Genomic DNA, 19181 nt, shown 5'->3' with positions numbered 1-19181 from the left:
TGTCCAAAAATCTCCGTCTTGTTAGCACATGATCTAAGCCCGCCGGACTTCACTTCATGAACGAGGGGAAAAAATATATTTACGTTCGTTCAAACATGTCAAACGTTCTATAGCATAAATCATTAGGGCCTTTTTTAACCAGAACATGAATAATATTCAAGGTGGACGAATGCATTCTCTTTTATAACGTATTGGAACGAGGGTACCCAACATGAACTCGCGCGCCAGGTGTCTAATGGGCCATCATCGTTCCATGGCTCTTGTTCGGTCAGATCTCCCTCCAGAAGACTCAAAACACTTTGTAAAGGCTGGTGACATCTAGTGGAAGCAATAGGAAGTGCCAAAATATTCCTCAGCCCCTGTGTTTTTCAATGGCATAGGTTTAAAGGTAATACAACACATCAGGTATCCACTTCCTGTCAGAAAATGTCTCAGGGTTTTGCCTGCCAAATGAGTTCTGTTATACTCACAGACACCATTCAAACAGTTTTAGAAACTTTAGGGTGTTTTCTATCCATATATAATAAGTATATGCATATTCTAGTTACTGGGTAGGATTAGTAACCAGATTAAATCGGGTACATTTTTTTATCCAGCCGTGCAAATACTGCCCCCTAGCCCCAACAGGTTAACCTCTCTAGGGTAGGGGGCAGTATTTGCACGGCCGGATAAAAAACGTACCCGATTTAATCTGGTTATTACTACTTCCCAGAAACTAGAATATGCATATAATTATTGGCTTTGGATAGAAAACACCCTAAAGTTTCTAAAACTGTTTGAATGGTGTCTGTGAGTATAACAGAACTCATATGGCAGGCAAACACCTGAGAAGATTCCTTACAGGAAGTGGCCTGTCTGACCATTTCTTGGGCTTCTACACTCTCTTTATTGAAAACTGAGGATCTCTGCTGTAACGTGACACTTCCTACGGCTCCCATAGGCTCTCAGATGGCGGCAAACCGGTGAATGATGTCTTTGCAGGCCCTGGCTGAAAAACACTAGCGCATTTGGATAATGGTCGATCAGAGAACAATGAGACTGAGGCACGTGCACGAGGCGACACCATGTTTTTATTTTTTCGTCTTTGAACTAAACCAGGGTTTCCCGGTCGGAATATTATCGCTTTTTTACGAGAAAAATCGCATAAAAATAGATTTTAAACAGCGGTTGACATGCTTCGAAGAACGGTAATGGAATATTTAGATTTTTTTTGTCACGAAACGCGTCGGGCGCGTCACCCTTCGTCACCCTTCGGATAGTGTCTTGAACGCACGAACAAAACAGAGGATATTTGAACATAACTATGGATTATTTTGAACCAAACCAACATTTGTTATTGAAGTAGAAGTCCTGGGAGTGCATTCTGACGAAGAACAGCAAAGGTAATCAAATTTTTCTAATAGTAAATCGGAGTTTGGTGAGGGCCAAACTTGGTGGGTGTCTAAATAGCTAGCCCGTGATGGCTGGGCTATCTACTCAGAATATTGCAAAATGTGCTTTTGCCGAAAAGCTATTTTAAAATCGGACATAGCGATTGCATAAAGGAGTTCTGTATCTATATTTCTTAAAATAATTGTTATGTTTTTTGTGAACGTTTATCGTGAGTAATTTAGTAAATTCACCAGAAGTTTGCGGTGGGTATGCTAGTTCTGAACGTCACATGCTAATGTAAAAGCTGGTTTTTGATATTTATATGAACTTGATTGAACAAAACATGCATGTATTGTATAACATAATGTCCTAGGATTGTCATCTGATGAAGATCATCAAAGGTTAGTGCTGCATTTAGCTGTGGTTTGGGTTTATGTGACATTATATGCTAGCTTGAAAAATGGGTGTCTGATTATTTCTGGCTGGGTACTCTGCTGACATAATCTAATGTTTTGCTTTCGTTGTAAAGCCTTTTTGAAATCGGACAGTGTGGTTAGATTAACGAGAGTCTTGTCTTTAAAATGCTGTGAAATAGTCAAATGTTTGAGAAATTGAAGTAATAGCATTTCTAAGGTATTTGAATAACGCGCCATGGGATTCCACTGGCTGTTGAGTAGGTGGGACGATTTCGTCCCACATACCCTAGAGAGGTTAACCCATCATTTATACCTTTTGCTGGAAAGGTGTGGTTCTGGCTGGCTGACATGCTCCCTGACCTCACTCCGGGGCGGGGATTACTCACTGTCCAAAGTTATGGAAAACAATTATCTCTTATAACTTCTCAAATCACATCCCTCAATTAAGAAATCGCATCCCTCTCTTAACAAATCACATCCTTCTCTTCCATAGTGTGGATCCTCCAGCTCTGTAGTGTGTTGACTTTCCAAGTTACAGTATTTCCTTTAGAACATTTTTTAATGACATCACAAAATAACAAACAAAATTTAATTAGTGTTCTAAAGATCACCTCGGACCATTCCCCACGTTCTACGTTCTAGATATTGTTCCAGTATTCACTTTTGAATGTGTTGAGTTTCAGCGGTAAAAAGGTCTGTTGAGACAAAGAATGTTCCTTTAGTGAATTTTGAGAGCACAGACTTGTCTTCTCCCTTGATTTACAACAGGACGTGAGTTGTTAATCCCCGCTAGTTCTTTCTTCCCCCCTCTACGGGTGGGAGGGGGTCTGATTGAAGTTAGTCATTGCAAACCTAATCTGACCTATTTCGATCCTCGTGGTCAGTCATGACAGTCCCTCTCTGGTGGATTCAATCTTGGAAGGATTCAGCAAGTTGCAACCCACCACAAGAATGACCATGGGATGTCGTGGTTGTGGATCGTCCTGACAGGACGTAGTCCCTCTCTCTCTTTTTAAGGCAGCACATACCAGTACTAACCGGTACTAACTGGTAATACCCTATTTCAATGTTATCTCACGTGTTCTTAGACAAAGATAAAATCCCAAACACATCAATCTGTCCAGACATCTTCCTGTATTAGGAGGTTATATAGATTTCTGGAAGTGGTGTCATATCAACAGAGGAGAACAAGGCATCATGTACCCATATAAATATCTTGTTGGAGCTAAATGTAACTAAATTAAATGATTTGAATAGTTGCCACATATGCTTCCTGATTATACAGTATCTTCTATGACATAATCTCACCCCCACACACACCCTCTCTCGCTAACACACAAGCATGCACCTCCACCCCCACACACACCCTCCGAGCCCCAACTCAACCCTCTCTATCTCTCTCTCTCTCCATAGAAAAGTGTGAAGGAGGGGATCCTATTGAAACAGACTAGCTCGTTCCAGAGATGGAAGAGGAGGTTCTTCAAATTGAGAGGAAGGACACTTTACTATGCCAAAGACTCAAAGGTGACCCATATTTTTGAAGAAGGTTTTTACTTGCAATGGCTGTGATATGTGGTTGTTTTTACCGACCTTAATTGAATTCACTGACTAAGTTGCTCTGGATAAGTGTCTGCTCAATGACTGAAATGTAAATGCCTTTTTATGACTTCACTCTTCATTACATTGGCTTTGATGTGAACTTGTTATTACACTTTTTATTACAAAATGATAACAATTTTTTTTCAAGTCTCTGATATTTGACGAGGTGGACCTATCAGACGCCAGCGTGGCCGAGACCAGCACCAAGAACATCAACAACAGCTTTACGGTAACCATGACGACACACTACTTCCTCTACCGTAATCAAGACCACAGCTGCACTGCGAATATGATACTCTCTCCATTCTTGTATAATCTGCTAATCTATACTTTCTCTCTCTCCATTCAATTCAAGGGACTTTATTGGTATGGGAAACATTTCTTTACATTGCCAAAGCAAGTGAAATAGATAATAAACAAAAGTGAAATAATCAATTAAAAGTGAACAGTAAACATTACACTCACAAAAGTTCTAGAAGAATAAAGACATTTCAAATGTTTATATTATGTCTATATACAGTGTTGTAATGATGTGCAAATAGTTAAAGTATAAAAATAACTAAACATAAATATGGGTTGTATTTACAATGGTGTTTGTTCTTCACTGGTTAACCTTTTCTTGTGGCAACAGGTCACAAATATTACTGCTGTGATGGCACACTGTGGTATTTCACCCAGTAGATATGGGAGTTTATCAAAATTGGATTTGTTTTAGATTTGTTTGTGGATCTGTGTAATCTGAGGGAAATATGTGTCTCTAATATGGTCATACATTTGGCAGGAGGTTAGGAAGTGCAGCTCAGTTTCCACCTCATTTTGTGGGCAGTGTGAACATAGCCTGTCTTCTCTTGAGATCCAGGTCTGCCAACGGCGGCCTTTCTCAACAGCAAGGCTATGCTCACTGAGTCTGTACATAGTCAAAGCTTTCCTTAAGTTTGGGCCAGTCACAGTGGTCAGGTATTCTGCCACTGTTTACTCTCTGTTTAGGGCCAAATAGCATTCTAGTTTGCTCAGTTTTTTGGTGAATTATTTCCTATGTGTCAAGTAATTATCTTTTTGTTTTCTCATGATTTGGTTGGGTCTAATTGTGTTGCTGTCCTTGGGCTCTGTGGGGTATGTTTGTGTTTGTGAACAGAGCCCCAGGACCAGCTTGCTTAGGGGACTCTTCTCCAGGTTCATCTCTCTGTAGGTGATGGCTTTGTTATGGAAGGTTTGGGAATCGCTTCCCTTTTAGGTGGTTGTAGAATTTAACGGCACTTTCCTGGATTTTGATACTTAGCGGGTATCGGCCTAATTCTGCTCTGCATGCATTATTTGGTGTTCTACGTTGTACGCGGAGGATATTTTAGCAGAATTTTTCATGCAGAGTCTCAATTTGGTCTTTGTCCCATGTGAATTCTTGGTTGGTGAGCAGACCCCAGACCTCACAACCTAAAAGGGCAATGGGTTCTATAACCGATTCAAGTATTTTTAGCCAGATCCTAATTGGGATGAAGAATTTTATGCTCCATTTGAAGGCATAGAAGGCCCTTCTTGCCTTGTCTCTGATCGTTCACAGCTTTGTGGAAGTTACCTGTGGCGCTGATGTTTAGGCCAAGGTATGTATCGTTTTTTGTGTGCTCTAGGGCAACGGTGTCTAGATGAAATTAGTATTTTGTGGTCCTGGCAACTGGACCTTTTTTGGAACACCATTATTTTTGTCTTACTGAGATTTACTGTCAGGGCCCAGATCTGACAGAATCTGTGCAGAATATCTAGGTGCTGCTGTAGGCCCTCCTTGGTTGGGGACAGAAGCACCAGATCATCAGCAAACAGTAGACAATTGACTTCAGATTCTAGAAGGGTGAGGCCGGGTGCTGTAGACTGTTCTAGTGCCCTTTGTCTTTGTTTTGGTTTGTTTGTTTGTCAGTTAGGGTGTGCAGGGTGAATACGTGGTCTGTCGTACAGTCATTTGGTAAAAAGACAATTTGACATTTGTTCAGTACATTGTTTTCACTGAGGAAATGTACCAGTCTGCTGTTAAGATAATGCAGAGGATTTTCCCAAGGTTGCTGTTGACGCATATCCCACGATAGTTATTCACTCTCAATTCAATTCAAGGGGCTTTATGACTCTCTCTCTCTTTTTGACTCTTTTTTAAAAATTATTTTTGACTCTCTCTCTCTCCAGGTGATCACTCCGTTCAGGAAGCTGATGCTATGTGCAGAGAGCAGGAAGGAGATGGAGGATTGGATTGGTGCTCTGAAGTCTGTACAGAAATGGGAGACTTACGAGGTAAACTTTTCTCCCCTCATCCTCTATCTCTCTATCCCTCTGTCCCCTTATCCCTTCTCCCCTCCATCCTCTATCTCATCTCTCCATCCCTCCTCCCTTCCATCCCTCTATCCCTCTCTCTCATCCTTCCATCTCTCATCCATATGTCTCTCCATCTCTCCATCTTCTCCATCCCTCTATCCCTCCATCCTCTCTATCTCATCTCTCCATCCCTCCTCCCTTCTATCCCTCTCTCTCATCCTTCCATCTCTCATCCATATATCTCTCCATCTCTCCATCCCCTCTATCCTTCCATCCCCTCTATCCCTCCATCCCCTCTATCCCTCCATCCCCTCTATCCCTCCATCCCCTCTATCCCTCCATCCCCTCTATCCCCTCTATCCCTCCATCCCCTCCATCCCCTCCATCCCTCCATCCCCTCTATCCCTCCATCCCCTCTATCCCTCCATCCCCTCTATCCCTCCATCCCCTCTATCCCCTCCATCCCCTCTATCCCTCCATCCCCTCTATCCCTCCATTCCTCTCTATCCCTCCATTCCTCTCTATCCCTCCATCTTCTCTATCCCTCCATCTTCTCTATCCCTCCATCTTCTCTATCCCTCTATCCTCGCCATCCTCTCCATCCTTTCATTGATTCTCTCTTTTCACACGTTGGCCTCTCACCCTTCTAAAAGGGACATCTTAGGTATGATGTTTATTTAACAGTGGTGGTAACAATGTATTTTCCGGGCCTCCCGAGTGGCTCAGTGGTCTAAGGCACTGCACTGCAGTGTTAGCTGTGCCCGGCTGCGACCGGGAGACCCATGGGGCGGCGCACAATTGGCCCAGCGTCGTCTGGGTTAGTGAAGGGTTTGGCTGGCAGGGATTTCATTGTCCCATGGTGCACTAGTAACTCCTGTGGTGGGCCGGGTGTAGTGCACGCTGACACGGTTGCCAGGTGCACTGTGTTTCCTCCGACACATTGGGGTGGCTGGCTTCCGGGTTAAGCGGGCATTGTGTCAAGAAGCAGTGCAGTTGGGTTGTGTTTCGAAGGACGCAGGGCTCTGGACCTTTGCCTCTCCCGAGTGTACAGGAGTTGCAGCGATGGGACAAGACTGTAACTACCAATTGGATACCATGAAATTGGGGAGAAAAAGGGGGCAAAACAATTACATTCAAAAACAATGTATTATTGTCTGAGGACACTAAATGATCTCTGTCTCTCTCTCTCTAGACCAGTCTATTCAACATGGAACATTTCTCTGGGATGCATAACTGGTATGCCTGTTCCCACGCCAGACCCACCTTCTGTAACGTCTGCAGAGAGGCCCTGTCCGGAGTCACCTCACACGGACTGTCCTGTGAAGGTACACCTCCCCCACGCACGGGACTTTACGTTCACAGAAGCAATGGAACAAGTTAAAACTCCACTTGATGTTTCCATGTACATATATTGTGGCATCTTTACAGACATTGTGGCATCTTTACAGGGGAGAAAAACCCAATCTTTACAGACATTGTGGCATCTTTACAGACATTGTGACATCTTTACAGGGGAGAAAAACCCAATCTTTACATACATTGTGGCATCTTTGCAGACATTGTGGCATCTTTCCAGACATTGTGGCATCTTTACAGACATTGTGGCATCTTTTTACTGTTTTATTGATCTCTAAACAGATACTATTCTCTCTCACACCAGTGTGTAAGTTCAAGGCCCATAAGCGCTGTGCGGTGCGCTCCACCAACACCTGTAAATGGACCACGCTGGCCTCCATAGGAAATGACATCATGGAGGACGAGGATGGGGTGGGTAATGTAGTTCTCTTAGTTATAACCCAAGTTCTTAAGTTGTTTTCCTCAAAAGTTGAGATTCTAATCGTTCTGTTGTGTAGATCCACCTACTTGTCTCAAATAAAACCAATCTGATATTCCTTAACCTCTCTCGGGTATGTGGGACGAAATCGTCCCACCTAGTCAACAGCCAGTGGAATCGAGTGGCGCGATATTCAAAAACCTTAAAAATGCTATAACTTCAATTTCTCAAAGATATGACTATTTTACACCATTTTAAAGACAAGACTCTCGTTAATCTAACCACATTGTACGATTTCAAAAAGGCTTTACAACGAAAGCAAAACATTAGATTATGTCAGGAGAGTACCCAGCCAGAAATAATCACACACCCATTTTTCAAGCTAGCATATAATGTCACAAAAACCAAAACCACAGCTAAATGCAGCACTAACCTTTGATGATCTTCATCAGATGACACTCCTAGGACATTATGTTATACAATACATGCATGTTTTGTTCAATCAAGTTCATATTTATATCAAAAAACAGCTTTTTCCCTTAGCAAGTGACGTTCAGAACTAGCAAACATACCGAAAACTTCCGGTGAATTTACTAAATTACTCACGATAAACGTTCACAAAAAAACATAACAATTATTTTAAGAATTATAGATACAGAACTCCTTTATGCAATCGCGGTGTCACATTTTAAAATGGCTTTTCGGCAAAAGCACATTTTGCAATATTCTGAGTAGATAGCTCGCCATCACGGGCTAGCTAATTTGACACCCACCAAGTTTGGCGTTCACTAAACTCAGAATTACTATAAGAAAAATTGGATTACCTTTGCTGTTCTTCGTCAGAATGCACTCCCAGGACTTCTACTTCAACCACAAATGTTGTTTTGGTTCAAAATAATCCATAGTTATGTTCAAATATCCTCTGTTTTGTCCGTGCGTCCAGGTCCCTATCCGAACGGTGACGCGCGGACGCATGTCGTGACAAATAAATTCAAAATATTCCATTACCGTACTTCGAAGCATGTCAGACGCTGTTTAAAATCTATTTTTATGCGATTTTTCTCGTAAAATAGCGATAATATTCCGACCGGGAGACGTTGTTTTCGTTCAAAGACTGAAAGTAGAAAATGGTGTCTTCACGCGCGCACTCGTGTCATTGTTCTCAGATCGACCACTATCCAAATGCGCTACTGTTTTTCAGCCAGGGACTGCAGAGTCATCATTCCCCGTTCTGGCGCCTTCTGAGAGCCTATGGGAGCCTTAGAAAATGTCACGTAACAGCAGAGATCCTCTGTTTTCGATAAAGAGGCTATAGAAGGCCAAAAAATGGTCAGAGAGGGCACTTCCTGTATAGAATCTTCTCAGGTTTTGGCCTGCCATATGAGTTCTGTTATACTCACAGACACCATTCAAACAGTTTTAGAAACTTTAGGGTGTTTTCTATCCAAATCAAACAATTATATGCATTTTCTAGTTTCTGGGCAGGAGTAATAACCAGATTAAATCGGGTACGTTTTTTATCCGGACGTGAAAATACTGCCCCCTACCCAGGAGAGGTTAATGAAATATCTCTCTGTGTTCCCTGTAGGTACAGTACATTCTGAAAGTATTCAGACCCCTTGACTTTTTCCACATTTTGTTACGTTACAGCCTTATTCTAAAATTGAATTTTTTTTGCCCTCATCAATCTACGCACAATACCCCATAATAACAAAGCAAAAACAGTTTTTTAGAAATGTTAGCAAATTTATTACAAATATTAAAACTGAAATAATACATTTACATAAGAACCTTTACTCAGTACTTTGTTGAAGCACCTTTGGCAGCGATTACAGCCTCAAGTCTTCTTGGGTATGACGCTACAAGCTTGGCACACCTGTATTTGGGGAGTTTCTCCCATTCTTCTCTGCAGATCCTCTCAAGCTCTGTCAGGTTGGATGGGGAGTGTTGCTGCTCATCTATTTTCAGGTCTCTGCAGAGATGTTTGATCGGGTTCAAGTCCGGGCTCTGGTTGGGCCACTCAAGGACATTGAGACTTGTCATGAAGCCACTCCTGCATTGTCTTGGGTGTGTGCTTAGGGTTGCTGTCCTGTTGGAAGGTGAACCTTCGCCCCAGTCTGAGGTCCTGAGTGCTCTGGAGCAGGTTTTCATCAAGGATCTCTCTGTACTTTGCTCCGTTCATCTTTCCCTCAATCCTGACTAGTCTCCCACTACCTGCAGCTGAAAAACATCCCCACAGCATGATGTTGCCACCACCATGCTTCACCGTAGGGATGGTCCCAGGTTTCCTTCAGACGTGACGCTTGGCATTCAGGCCAAAGAGTTAAATCTTGGTTTCATCAGACCAGAGTGGGCTGTCGTGCCTTTTACTGAGGAGTGGCTTCCGTCTGGCCACTCTACCATAAAGGCCTGATTGGTGGAGTGCTGCAGTGATGGTTGTCCTTCCGAAAAGTTCTCCCACCTCCACAGAGGAACTCTGGAGCTCTGTCAGAGTGACCATCGGGTTCTTGGTCACCTCCCTGATCAAGGCCCTTCTCCCCCGATTGCTCAGTTTGGCCGGGCGGCCAATTTAAGGAAGAGTCTTGGTGCTTCTAAACTTCTTCCATTTAATAATTTTTCGGTACCCTTCCCCCAGATCAGTGCCATGACACAAGTCTCGGAGCTCTACAGACAATTCCTTCGACCTCATGGCTCAGTTTTTGTTCTGACATGCACGGTCACCTGTGGAACCTTATATAGACCGGTGTGTGCCTTTGCAAATCATGTCCAATCAATTGAATTTACCACAGGTGGACTCCAATCAAGTTGTAGAAACGTCTAAAGGATGATCAATGGAAACAGGATGCATCTGAGCTCAATTTCGAGTCTCATAGAAAAGGGTCTGAATACTTATGTAAATAAGACATTTCTAAAAACATGATTTCGATTTGTCATTATGGGGTATTGTGATGTCATTATGGGGTATTGTGACGTCATTATGGGGTATTGTGTTTAGATTGCTGAGATTTTTTTTTTTAATACATTTTAGAATAAGGCTGTATTGTCAGTCAGTGCTAAATGTATGGTGTTTAATCACCCTTCATCCCTCTCTACCCCCCCTCTCCCACCGTCCAATCCCCCTCTCTCTCCTCCCCTCCAACCCCCCTCTCTCTCCTCCCTCCTCTCTCTCCTCCCCCCTTTCTCTTCCTCCCATCATCCCCCTCCCTCCCCCCTCTCTCTCCTCTCTCTGTCTCTTCCCCCCCAGGTGTCCATGCCTCACCAGTGGTTAGAAGGGAACCTGCCGGTCAGTGCTAAGTGTGTGGTGTGTGATCGTAACTGTGGCAGTGTCAGGAGACTGCAGGACTGGAGGTGTCTATGGTGCACGGCTATTGTGAGTGTACACACACACACACACACACACACACACACACAATAGTGGATCATCACTTGTCAAGCAAAAAAAACCTCTCCTTCAGAATCTCTGGTCTCCATAGTGACGCTGTAGATCTTAAAAATCACTGTCTACGTCTTAAATAGCACCCTATTCCCTATATAGTGCACTATTTAGACCAGACTACTGCACCCTATATAGTGCACTACTTTAGACCAGGCTACTGCACCCTATATAGTGCACTACTTTAGACCAGGCTAGTGCACCCTATTCCCTACATAGTGCACTACTTTAGACCAGGCTACTGCACCCTATATAGTGCACTACTTTAGACCAGGCTAGTGCACCCTATTCCCTACATAGTGCACTACGTTAGACCAGGCTACTGCACCCTATATAGTGCACTACTTTAGACCAGGCTAGTGCACCCTATTCCCTACATAGTGCACTACGTTAGACCAGGCTACTGCACCCTATTCCCTATATAGTGCACTACTTTTGATCAGGGTAGTGCACGATATTCCCTAGATATTATCCCCTATAGGGTGCACTATTTGGCAGTGGTGGAAAAAGTACTAAATTGTCATACTTGAGTAAAAGTAAAGATACCTTAATAGAAAATGAATCAAGTAAAAGTGAAAGTCACCCAGTAAAATACTACTTGAGTTAAAGTCTAAAAGCATTTCTTTTTAAATATACTTAAATATCAAAAGTAAAAGTAATTGCTAAAATGTACAAGTAGAAATTATTTAAAAAATCCTTATATTAAAGGGAAAGGGAAAGAGGGATACTTAGTCAGTTGTCCAACTGAATGCATTCAACTGAAATGTGTCTTCCACATTTAACCCAACCCTCCTCAAAACACAAAAATCTCAAAATTAAAATTCAAGTGTTATACGGCATTTTAAAGATAATCTTCTCGTTTATCCAACCACATTGTCCGATTTTAAAAAGGCTTTATGGTGAAAGCAAAACATTAGATTATTTTAGGATAGCACTTTAGCAAAAAAAAAAAAAACACAGCTATTTTCCAAGCACGGATAGCCATCACAAAAACAGATATACAGCTAAAATTAAACACTAACCTTTGAATATCTTCATCAGATGATACTCCTAGGACATCATGTTAGACAATACATGCATTTTTTGTTCGATCAAGTTCATATTTATATCCAAAAACCCCATTTTACATTGGCGCGTGACGTTCAGAAAATGTATTCTCCCCATAACTGCCGGTGAATGGGCACATCAATTTACAGAAATACTCATCATAAACGTTGACAAAATGTATAACAATTATTTAAAGAATTATAGATAATCTACTCCTTTATGCAACCGCTTTGTCAGATTTCAAAATAACTTTACGGAGAAAGCACATTGTTCAATATTCTGAGTACAGAACTTAGCCTTCAATGCTAAGCTATACAGTTAGCCTAGAACCACGGCGTCGACAAATCTCTAAAATATGTTCGAAATATTTTCTTACCTTTGCTGATCTTCGGCGGAATGCACTCGGAAGGACTCCCACTTCCACAAGAAATGTTCATTTGTTCTGCAAAGTCCATCATTTATGTCCAAATACCTCCATTTTGTTGGCGCATCCAGAACACTATTACAATGCCATGAGGCGTGGGCGCAAATCCATAGACAAAAAGTTCCATTACCGTTTGTAGAAATATGTCAAACGATGTTAACAATCAATCTTTAAGGTATTTTTTTTACGTAAAATTGCGATAATTTTCCAACCGGACAATAGGTATTCATCCCAGAAGAAAAAGAACGAACAGCAAGCTCGCGTGCGTCACGAGACACCTGTCCTCGGACAGGCCACTGATTGACTGAGCCACTATTTTCTGCCCAGTAACAGGAAAAGGATGAAACCAGTTTCTAAAGACTGTTGACAGCCAATGGAAGCCTTAGGAAGTGCAACATGACCCCTATGTCACTGTAGTTTCTCAAGAGATTCAAAAGAATTACAATTCTGATCTTCCACTTCCTGGTTCAATTTTTCTCCGGTTTTTGCCTGCCATATGAGTTCTGTTATACTCACAGACACCATTCAAACAGTTTTGGAAACTTCAGAGTGTTTTCTATCCAAATCTACTAATAATATGCATATTCTATTATCTGGGCCAGAGTAGTAACCTGTTTAAATTGGGTACGTTTTTCATCCGGCCGTGAAAATACTGCCCCCTAGCCCTAAGAGGTTTTAAGCATTCAAAATGTAACGAGTATTTTTGGGTGTCAACAGAAATGTAAGGAGTAAAAAGTACATTATTTTCTTTAGGAATGTAGTGAAGTAAAAGTAGTCAAAAATATAAATAGTAAAGTACAGATACCCCAAAAAACGACTTAAGTAGTACTTTAAAATATTTTTACTTAAGTACTTTACACCACTATATTTGGGACACGCATTGGATCCCACTGTTTTGACCATCTAAATGCCATCGCTGATTCGTGTGTGTGTGTGTGTGTGTGTGTGTGTGTGTGTGTGTGTACAGGTCCACAGCAGCTGTAAAGAGCAGATGGGAAAGGTGTGTCCTCTGAGTCAGTGTCGTGTCTCAATCATCCCTCCTACAGCCCTCAACAGTATCAACTCTGACGGTGAGACAAACAAACACACCTCAATCCTCTGTCATTTTCTCGAGAAGGTCACCTCTCCCTCCAGAGGTCAAAGGTACATAGGGAATAGGGTGCCATTTGGGACGCCTTCTAAGAACCCAATCTAAACCTGTATCGTTTGGTTCATCTTTCTCGCCAGGCTTCTGGAAGGCAACCTCTTCCTCCTGCACCTCTCCTCTCCTGGTCCTCTGTAACTCTAAGAGTGGAGACAACCAAGGAGTTAAGTTCCTGAGGAAGTTTAAACAGCTCCTCAACCCTGCACAGGTTTTTGACTTAATGAACGGAGGGCCTCAGTTGGGGTAAGAGTTATATATCTTGGTTGTATGTCTTTGGTGATTATCTTGGTTATTCATCATCTTTGGCTTTATACAATCTGTGATGTTGAATATCTTTGATTTCATATAATCTTTGACTATGAGAGGTGCTCCACTGATCCCTTGTCTCTCCCTCTGTAGTCTGCGTGTGTTCCAGAAGTTTGCCACGTTTCGTATCTTGGTGTGCGGAGGAGATGGCAGTGTTGGTTGGGTGCTGTCTGCACTGGACAAACTAAACCTGCACAAACAGGTAGGACTGGGAGAGAGAAATACAATGTGGAGATACATAATATGACATTTGTAATGTCTTTATTCTTTTGGAACTTCTGTGAGTGTAATGTTTACTGTTCATTTTTATTGTTTATTTCACTTTTGTTTATTATCTACTTCACTTGCTTTGGCAATGTATGTTAACATATGTTTCCCATGCCAATAAATCTTCTTGAATTGAATTGAATTGAATTGAATTGAGAGATATAATGTCTCCCTCCCTCCCTCTCCACCCCGTCCCTCTCCCTCCCTACTCCTCCCCCTCCCCTCCCCCTGTCCCTCTCCACCCCCTCCCCTCCCCCTGTCCCTCTCCACCCCGTCCCTCTCCCTCCCTACTCCTCCCCCTCCCCTCTCCCTGTCCCTCTCCACCCCGTCCCTCTCCCTCCCTACTCCTCCCCCTCCCCCCGTCCCTCTCCACCCCGTCCCTCTCCCTCCCTACACCTCCCCCTCCCCCTGTCCCTCTCCACCCCCTCCCTCTCCCTCCCTACCCCTCCCCCTCCCCCTCCCCCCCGTCCCTCTCCACCCCGTCCCTCTCCCTCCCTACTCCTCCCCCTCCCCTCCCCCCGTCCCTCTCCACCCCGTCCCTCTCCCTCCCTACTCCTCCCCCTCCCACCGTCCCTCCCTACCCCGTCCCTCTCCCTCCCTACTCCTCCCCCCGTCCCCGTCCCTCTCCACCCCGTCCCTCTCCCTCCCTACTCCTCCCCCTCCCCCCGTCCCTCTCCACCCCGTCCCTCTCCCTCCCTACTCCTCCCCCTCCCCTCCCCCTGTCCCTCTCCACCCCGTCCCTCTCCCTCCCTACTCCTCCCCCTCCCCTCCCCCTGTCCCTCTCCACCCCGTCCCTCTCCCTCCCTACACCTCCCCCTCCCCCTGTCCCTCTCCACCCCCTCCCTCTCCCTCCCTACTCCTCCCCCTCCCCTCCCCCTGTCCCTCTCTACCCCGTCCCTCTCCCTCCCTACTCCTCCCCCTCCCCCCGTCCCTCTCCACCCCGTCCCTCTCCCTCCCTACTCCTCCCCCTCCCCTCCCCCTGTCCCTCTCCACCCCGTCCCTCTCCCTCCCTACTCCTCCCCCTCCCCTCCCCCTGTCCCTCTCCACCCCGTCCCTCTCCCTCCCTACACCTCCCCCTCCCCCTGTCCCTCTCCACCCCCTCCCTCTCCCTCCCTACTCCTCCCCCTCCCCTCCCCCTGTCCCTCTCTACCCCGTCCCTCTCCCTCCCTACTCCCCCCTCTCCCTCCCTACTCCGTCCCTCCCTACTCCTCCCCTCCACCCTGTCCCTCTCCCTCCCTACTCCCCCCTCTCCCTCCCTACTCCTCCCCCGTCCCTCTCCCTCCCTACTCCTCCCCCTCCCCTCCACCCCGTCCCTCTCCACCCTGTCCCTCTCCCTCCCTACTCCTCCCCTTCCCCTCCCCCCGTCCCTCTCCTCTCTCCAGTGCCAGCTAGGTGTGCTCCCCCTGGGGACAGGTAATGACCTAGCCAGAGTGCTGGGCTGGGGAGCGCTGTGTGACGATGACACTCAGCTGCTACAGATCGTGGAGAAGCTGGAGAGAGCCACCACCAAGATGCTGGACAGGTAAGCCAGGGAACAGGCCTCTCCACCTCAATTGACAGATGAATGAAGGGGAAGAAAACCATGTATTTACACAGTGCAGTTCTGAAAGGTATTTTTATTTCTACAACTAGGGAATAAAAGGTATCTTGAAGATATGAATGAAGTCTGACACTTTAAAAGTGGGACAGGATACTGAGTCGGTGAAGAGGAAACTAACAGATGATTTATGTCAGGTGGACAGGATATTACTGAGCTTTCTATCCTGTATCTGTCTTCAGGACTGGATCAGTCACTTCCTGCATGCTCCTCTTCACATGGTTATTATCACCATAGTGAAGGATTTAACTCATCGGTTTTCACACTCAACACTTCTTATGGAAGACTGAATGATTACATTGATCTGTTCGCTGAGATATAATTAGGTCACTATGTTGAGTCAGATTAACTGTTGATGTCTGCGATTTGCTGTTGATTTCCTGGCATTTGGTGTGTGCGTGTGTGTGTGTGTGTGTGTGTGTGTGTGTGTGTGTGTGTGTGTGTGTGTGTGTGTGTGTGTGTGTGTGTGTGTGTGTGTGTGTGTGTGTGTGTGTGTGTTCTCAGGTGGAGTGTGATGACATACGAGCTTCCCACCAAACACTGTCCAATGGTGAAGGAAGACTATTTTAGTCCCGACTCACCCTTACAGGTACTATAGGGCTCCGGTTTGAGCCAAAATGACACCTCAGTTTCTCAAAATACACAGACTTTACCATGAAACTGGTTGTTCCTCTCCCCTCAGGTCCACATCACTCAGTATGCAGACTCTGTGGCCTCCCACCTCACCAAAATCCTGGACTCGGACATACACACTGATGTCATATCCTCTGCCAAGTACGTGCACTGCATGCTGGGCTGCAGGGTGGTTAGGAGGGAGAGAGGGAGGGATCATGTCTGAATATCCTGGGGATGTCTGGAATGAAGGAGGAGGGAGTAAAGGAGAGAGAGGGGGGAGAGGAGAATATCTTTGAAGAGGGAGGGAGTGAGATGTAGAGTATTACATTTACATTTTAGTCATTTAGCTTTCATTTCATGCATTTCTTTTTTTTTTTTGTACTGGCCCCCCTGTGGGAATCGAATCTACAACTCTGGCGTTGCAAACACCATGCTCTACCAACTGAGCCACAGGGAAGGCTTATCTCTGAAGAGGGAGGGAGAGGAGAGAGGGAAGGAGAGGTAGAATATCTCTGAAGAGGGAGGGAGAGAGGGAGGGAGGAAGAGGTCGAGTACCCCTGAAGAGGGAGAGGAGGAGAGAGGGGAGGGAGGGAGAGGTAGAGTATCTCTGATGAGAGGTAGAGTATCTCTGATGAGAGGTAGAGTATCTCTGATGAGAGGTAGAGTATCTCTGATGAGAGGTAGAGTATCTCTGATGAGAGGTAGAGTATCTCTGATGAAAGAGGTAGAGTATCTCTGAAAGAGGTAGAGTATCTCTGATGAAAGAGGTAGAGTATCTCTGATGAAAGAGGTAGAGTATCTCTGATGAAAGAGGTAGAGTATCTCTGATGAAAGAGGGAGAGTATCTCTGATGAGGGAGGGAGAGTATCTCTGATGAGGGAGGGAGAGTATCTCTGATGAAAGAGGGAGAGTATCTCTGATGAAAGAGGGAGAGTATCTCTGATGAGGGAGGGAGAGTATCTCTGATGAGGGAGGGAGAGTATCTCTGATGAGGGAGGGAGAGTATCTCTGATGAGGGAGGGAGAGTATCTCTGATGAGGGAGGGAGAGTATCTCTGATGAGGGAGGGAGAGTATCTCTGATGAGGGAGGGAGAGTATCTCTGATGAGGGAGGGAGAGTATCTCTGATGAGGGAGGGAGAGTATCTCTGATGAGGGAGGGAGAGTATCTCTGATGAGGGAGGGAGAGTATCTCGGAGGGACTGAGGAAGGGGAGAGGAGGAAGGGAGAGCAGGAAGGGAGAGGAGGGAGAGAGAGGAAGGGAGAGGAGAGGGGGAGGATGTCTGTATTGATTCATCTCACTGTTCAGTCCCTGTGCAGCTGGGTTACATAAGACTAAACACTACTTAGGGGACATCATCAGTGCATTAGGCTACAGACACTACTTAGGGGACCTTATTAGAGCTGTAGAGTGTACTACTTAGGGGGACTTTTGAAGTGCATTAGGCTGCAGACACTACTTAGGGGGACATTTGAAGTGCATTAGGCTGCAGACACTACTTAGGGGACCTTATTAGAGCTGTAGAGTGTACTACTTAGGGGGGACTTTTGAAGTGCATTAGGCTGCAGACACTACTTAGGGGACCTTATTAGAGCTGTAGAGTGTACTACTTAGGGGGACTTTTGAAGTGCATTAGGCTGCAGACACTACTTAGGGGACCTTATTAGAGCTGTAGAGTGTACTACTTAGGGGGACTTTTGAAGTGCATTAGGCTGCAGACACTACTTAGGGGACCTTAGTGCTGACATCAGTGCAATAGGGGATGTCATGGCTGCTCTGTACTTATATAGAATGTTTATCTCTCTCTCCTGAAAGGTGAAGTAATGGTTTAAAAATACATTTTCATGCAGTAGATAATACAGGAATGAAGAAATATGTTTCACACTGGTATCACTAGCTCTCTCTCGCTCTCTCTTTCCAACTCCATCTGTCTCTCTCTCCCTCTCCCTCTCTCCTCTCCTTCCAACACCCTCCCTCTGTCCCTTTCTCTCCTCTCCTTCCAATTCCCTCCCTCCCTCTCTGATCTCTCTCCTCCGCTCCTTCCAACTTCTCTCTCTCTCCCTCTCCCTCTCCCTCTCCCTCTCCCTCTCCTCTCTCTCTCTCTCTCCCTCTCTCCCTCTCTCTCTCTCCCTCTCAGGTTTTTGTGTGGGACGGTGAATGATTTCGTAGCAGAGGTGGGGAGAGCGTATGAGAGAGCCACAGAGAATAAGGAGGCCGATGCTATGGCCAAGAAGGTGTGTGTGTATTATATAACAGATTGTATAATACATCTAACCAGTGGGCAGGAGAGAGTGGTGTGTGTAGCATCCAGGTCAATAGAAATAAATAAACAAGTTAGATCTGTCTACATCCCATATGGAGCCCTATTCACTTTATAGGGCACTACGTTGTACCAGACCCTTATGGGGCCCTTGTCTAAAGTAGTGCACTATATAGGGAATAGGGCTCCATTAGGGATGTAGACAGAAGCCTCTGTAACTGGCCAGAGGCCAGTATAATAATGTAGTATTTTCTTTTAAACATTTATTCATATATTCCAATTGAGTGGATTCTGCTTCTGCATTTACATAATGTATCTATTGTATTGAGCTGAACTGACAACCCAAACAGACCTATGCCACTTGTAGAACAGAATGTTCACTTTCTCTCTCTCTCTCGCTCTCTCTCTCTCTGTATGTCTCTCTCCCTCAGTGTACTCTGTTGAATGAGAAGCTGGACAGCCTGGTGAAGGCTTTGAGTGAGGAGGCTGATGCCAAGGTAGTGCCAGTGGGCAGTGTGCCACCCCACGAGGACCAGGAGGGGGGCACAGACACCCCTGGAGGGGAACCCCAGCCCCCGTACAGGTCAGGGTTGGGGTCAATTTGAATTTTTAGTGAATTCATCAGCTTTTTTTT

General features: G+C 44.9%; 1 protein-coding gene across 5 annotated transcripts in view; it reads left to right on the top strand.

The window, feature by feature from the left end:
- The window catches only part of LOC106578051 (diacylglycerol kinase eta), an 88751-nt gene that overhangs the window by 44050 nt on the left and 25520 nt on the right, over positions 1-19181 (top strand). For all 5 annotated transcript variants that reach the window (XM_082965292.1, XM_082965291.1, XM_045701580.2 and 2 more), the window contains 14 exons: positions 3201-3311; positions 3535-3615; positions 5556-5660; positions 6874-7006; positions 7342-7448; positions 10700-10825; positions 13327-13429; positions 13587-13746; positions 13903-14011; positions 15459-15598; positions 16178-16262; positions 16356-16447; positions 18425-18521; positions 18979-19130. In XM_082965292.1, the coding sequence (XP_082821418.1) occupies positions 3201-3311; positions 3535-3615; positions 5556-5660; positions 6874-7006; positions 7342-7448; positions 10700-10825; positions 13327-13429; positions 13587-13746; positions 13903-14011; positions 15459-15598; positions 16178-16262; positions 16356-16447; positions 18425-18521; positions 18979-19130 (1601 nt within the window). The remainder of the gene's footprint in view (positions 1-3200; positions 3312-3534; positions 3616-5555; positions 5661-6873; positions 7007-7341; positions 7449-10699; positions 10826-13326; positions 13430-13586; positions 13747-13902; positions 14012-15458; positions 15599-16177; positions 16263-16355; positions 16448-18424; positions 18522-18978; positions 19131-19181) is intronic.

Source organism: Salmo salar, chromosome 18 (assembly GCF_965601325.2).
Source record: "Salmo salar chromosome 18, fSalSal1, whole genome shotgun sequence".
Taxonomy (NCBI): Eukaryota; Metazoa; Chordata; class Actinopteri; order Salmoniformes; family Salmonidae; genus Salmo; species Salmo salar.
The sequence above is the reverse complement of the archived record's forward strand: the minus strand, read 5'-3'. Positions and strand labels throughout refer to the sequence as shown.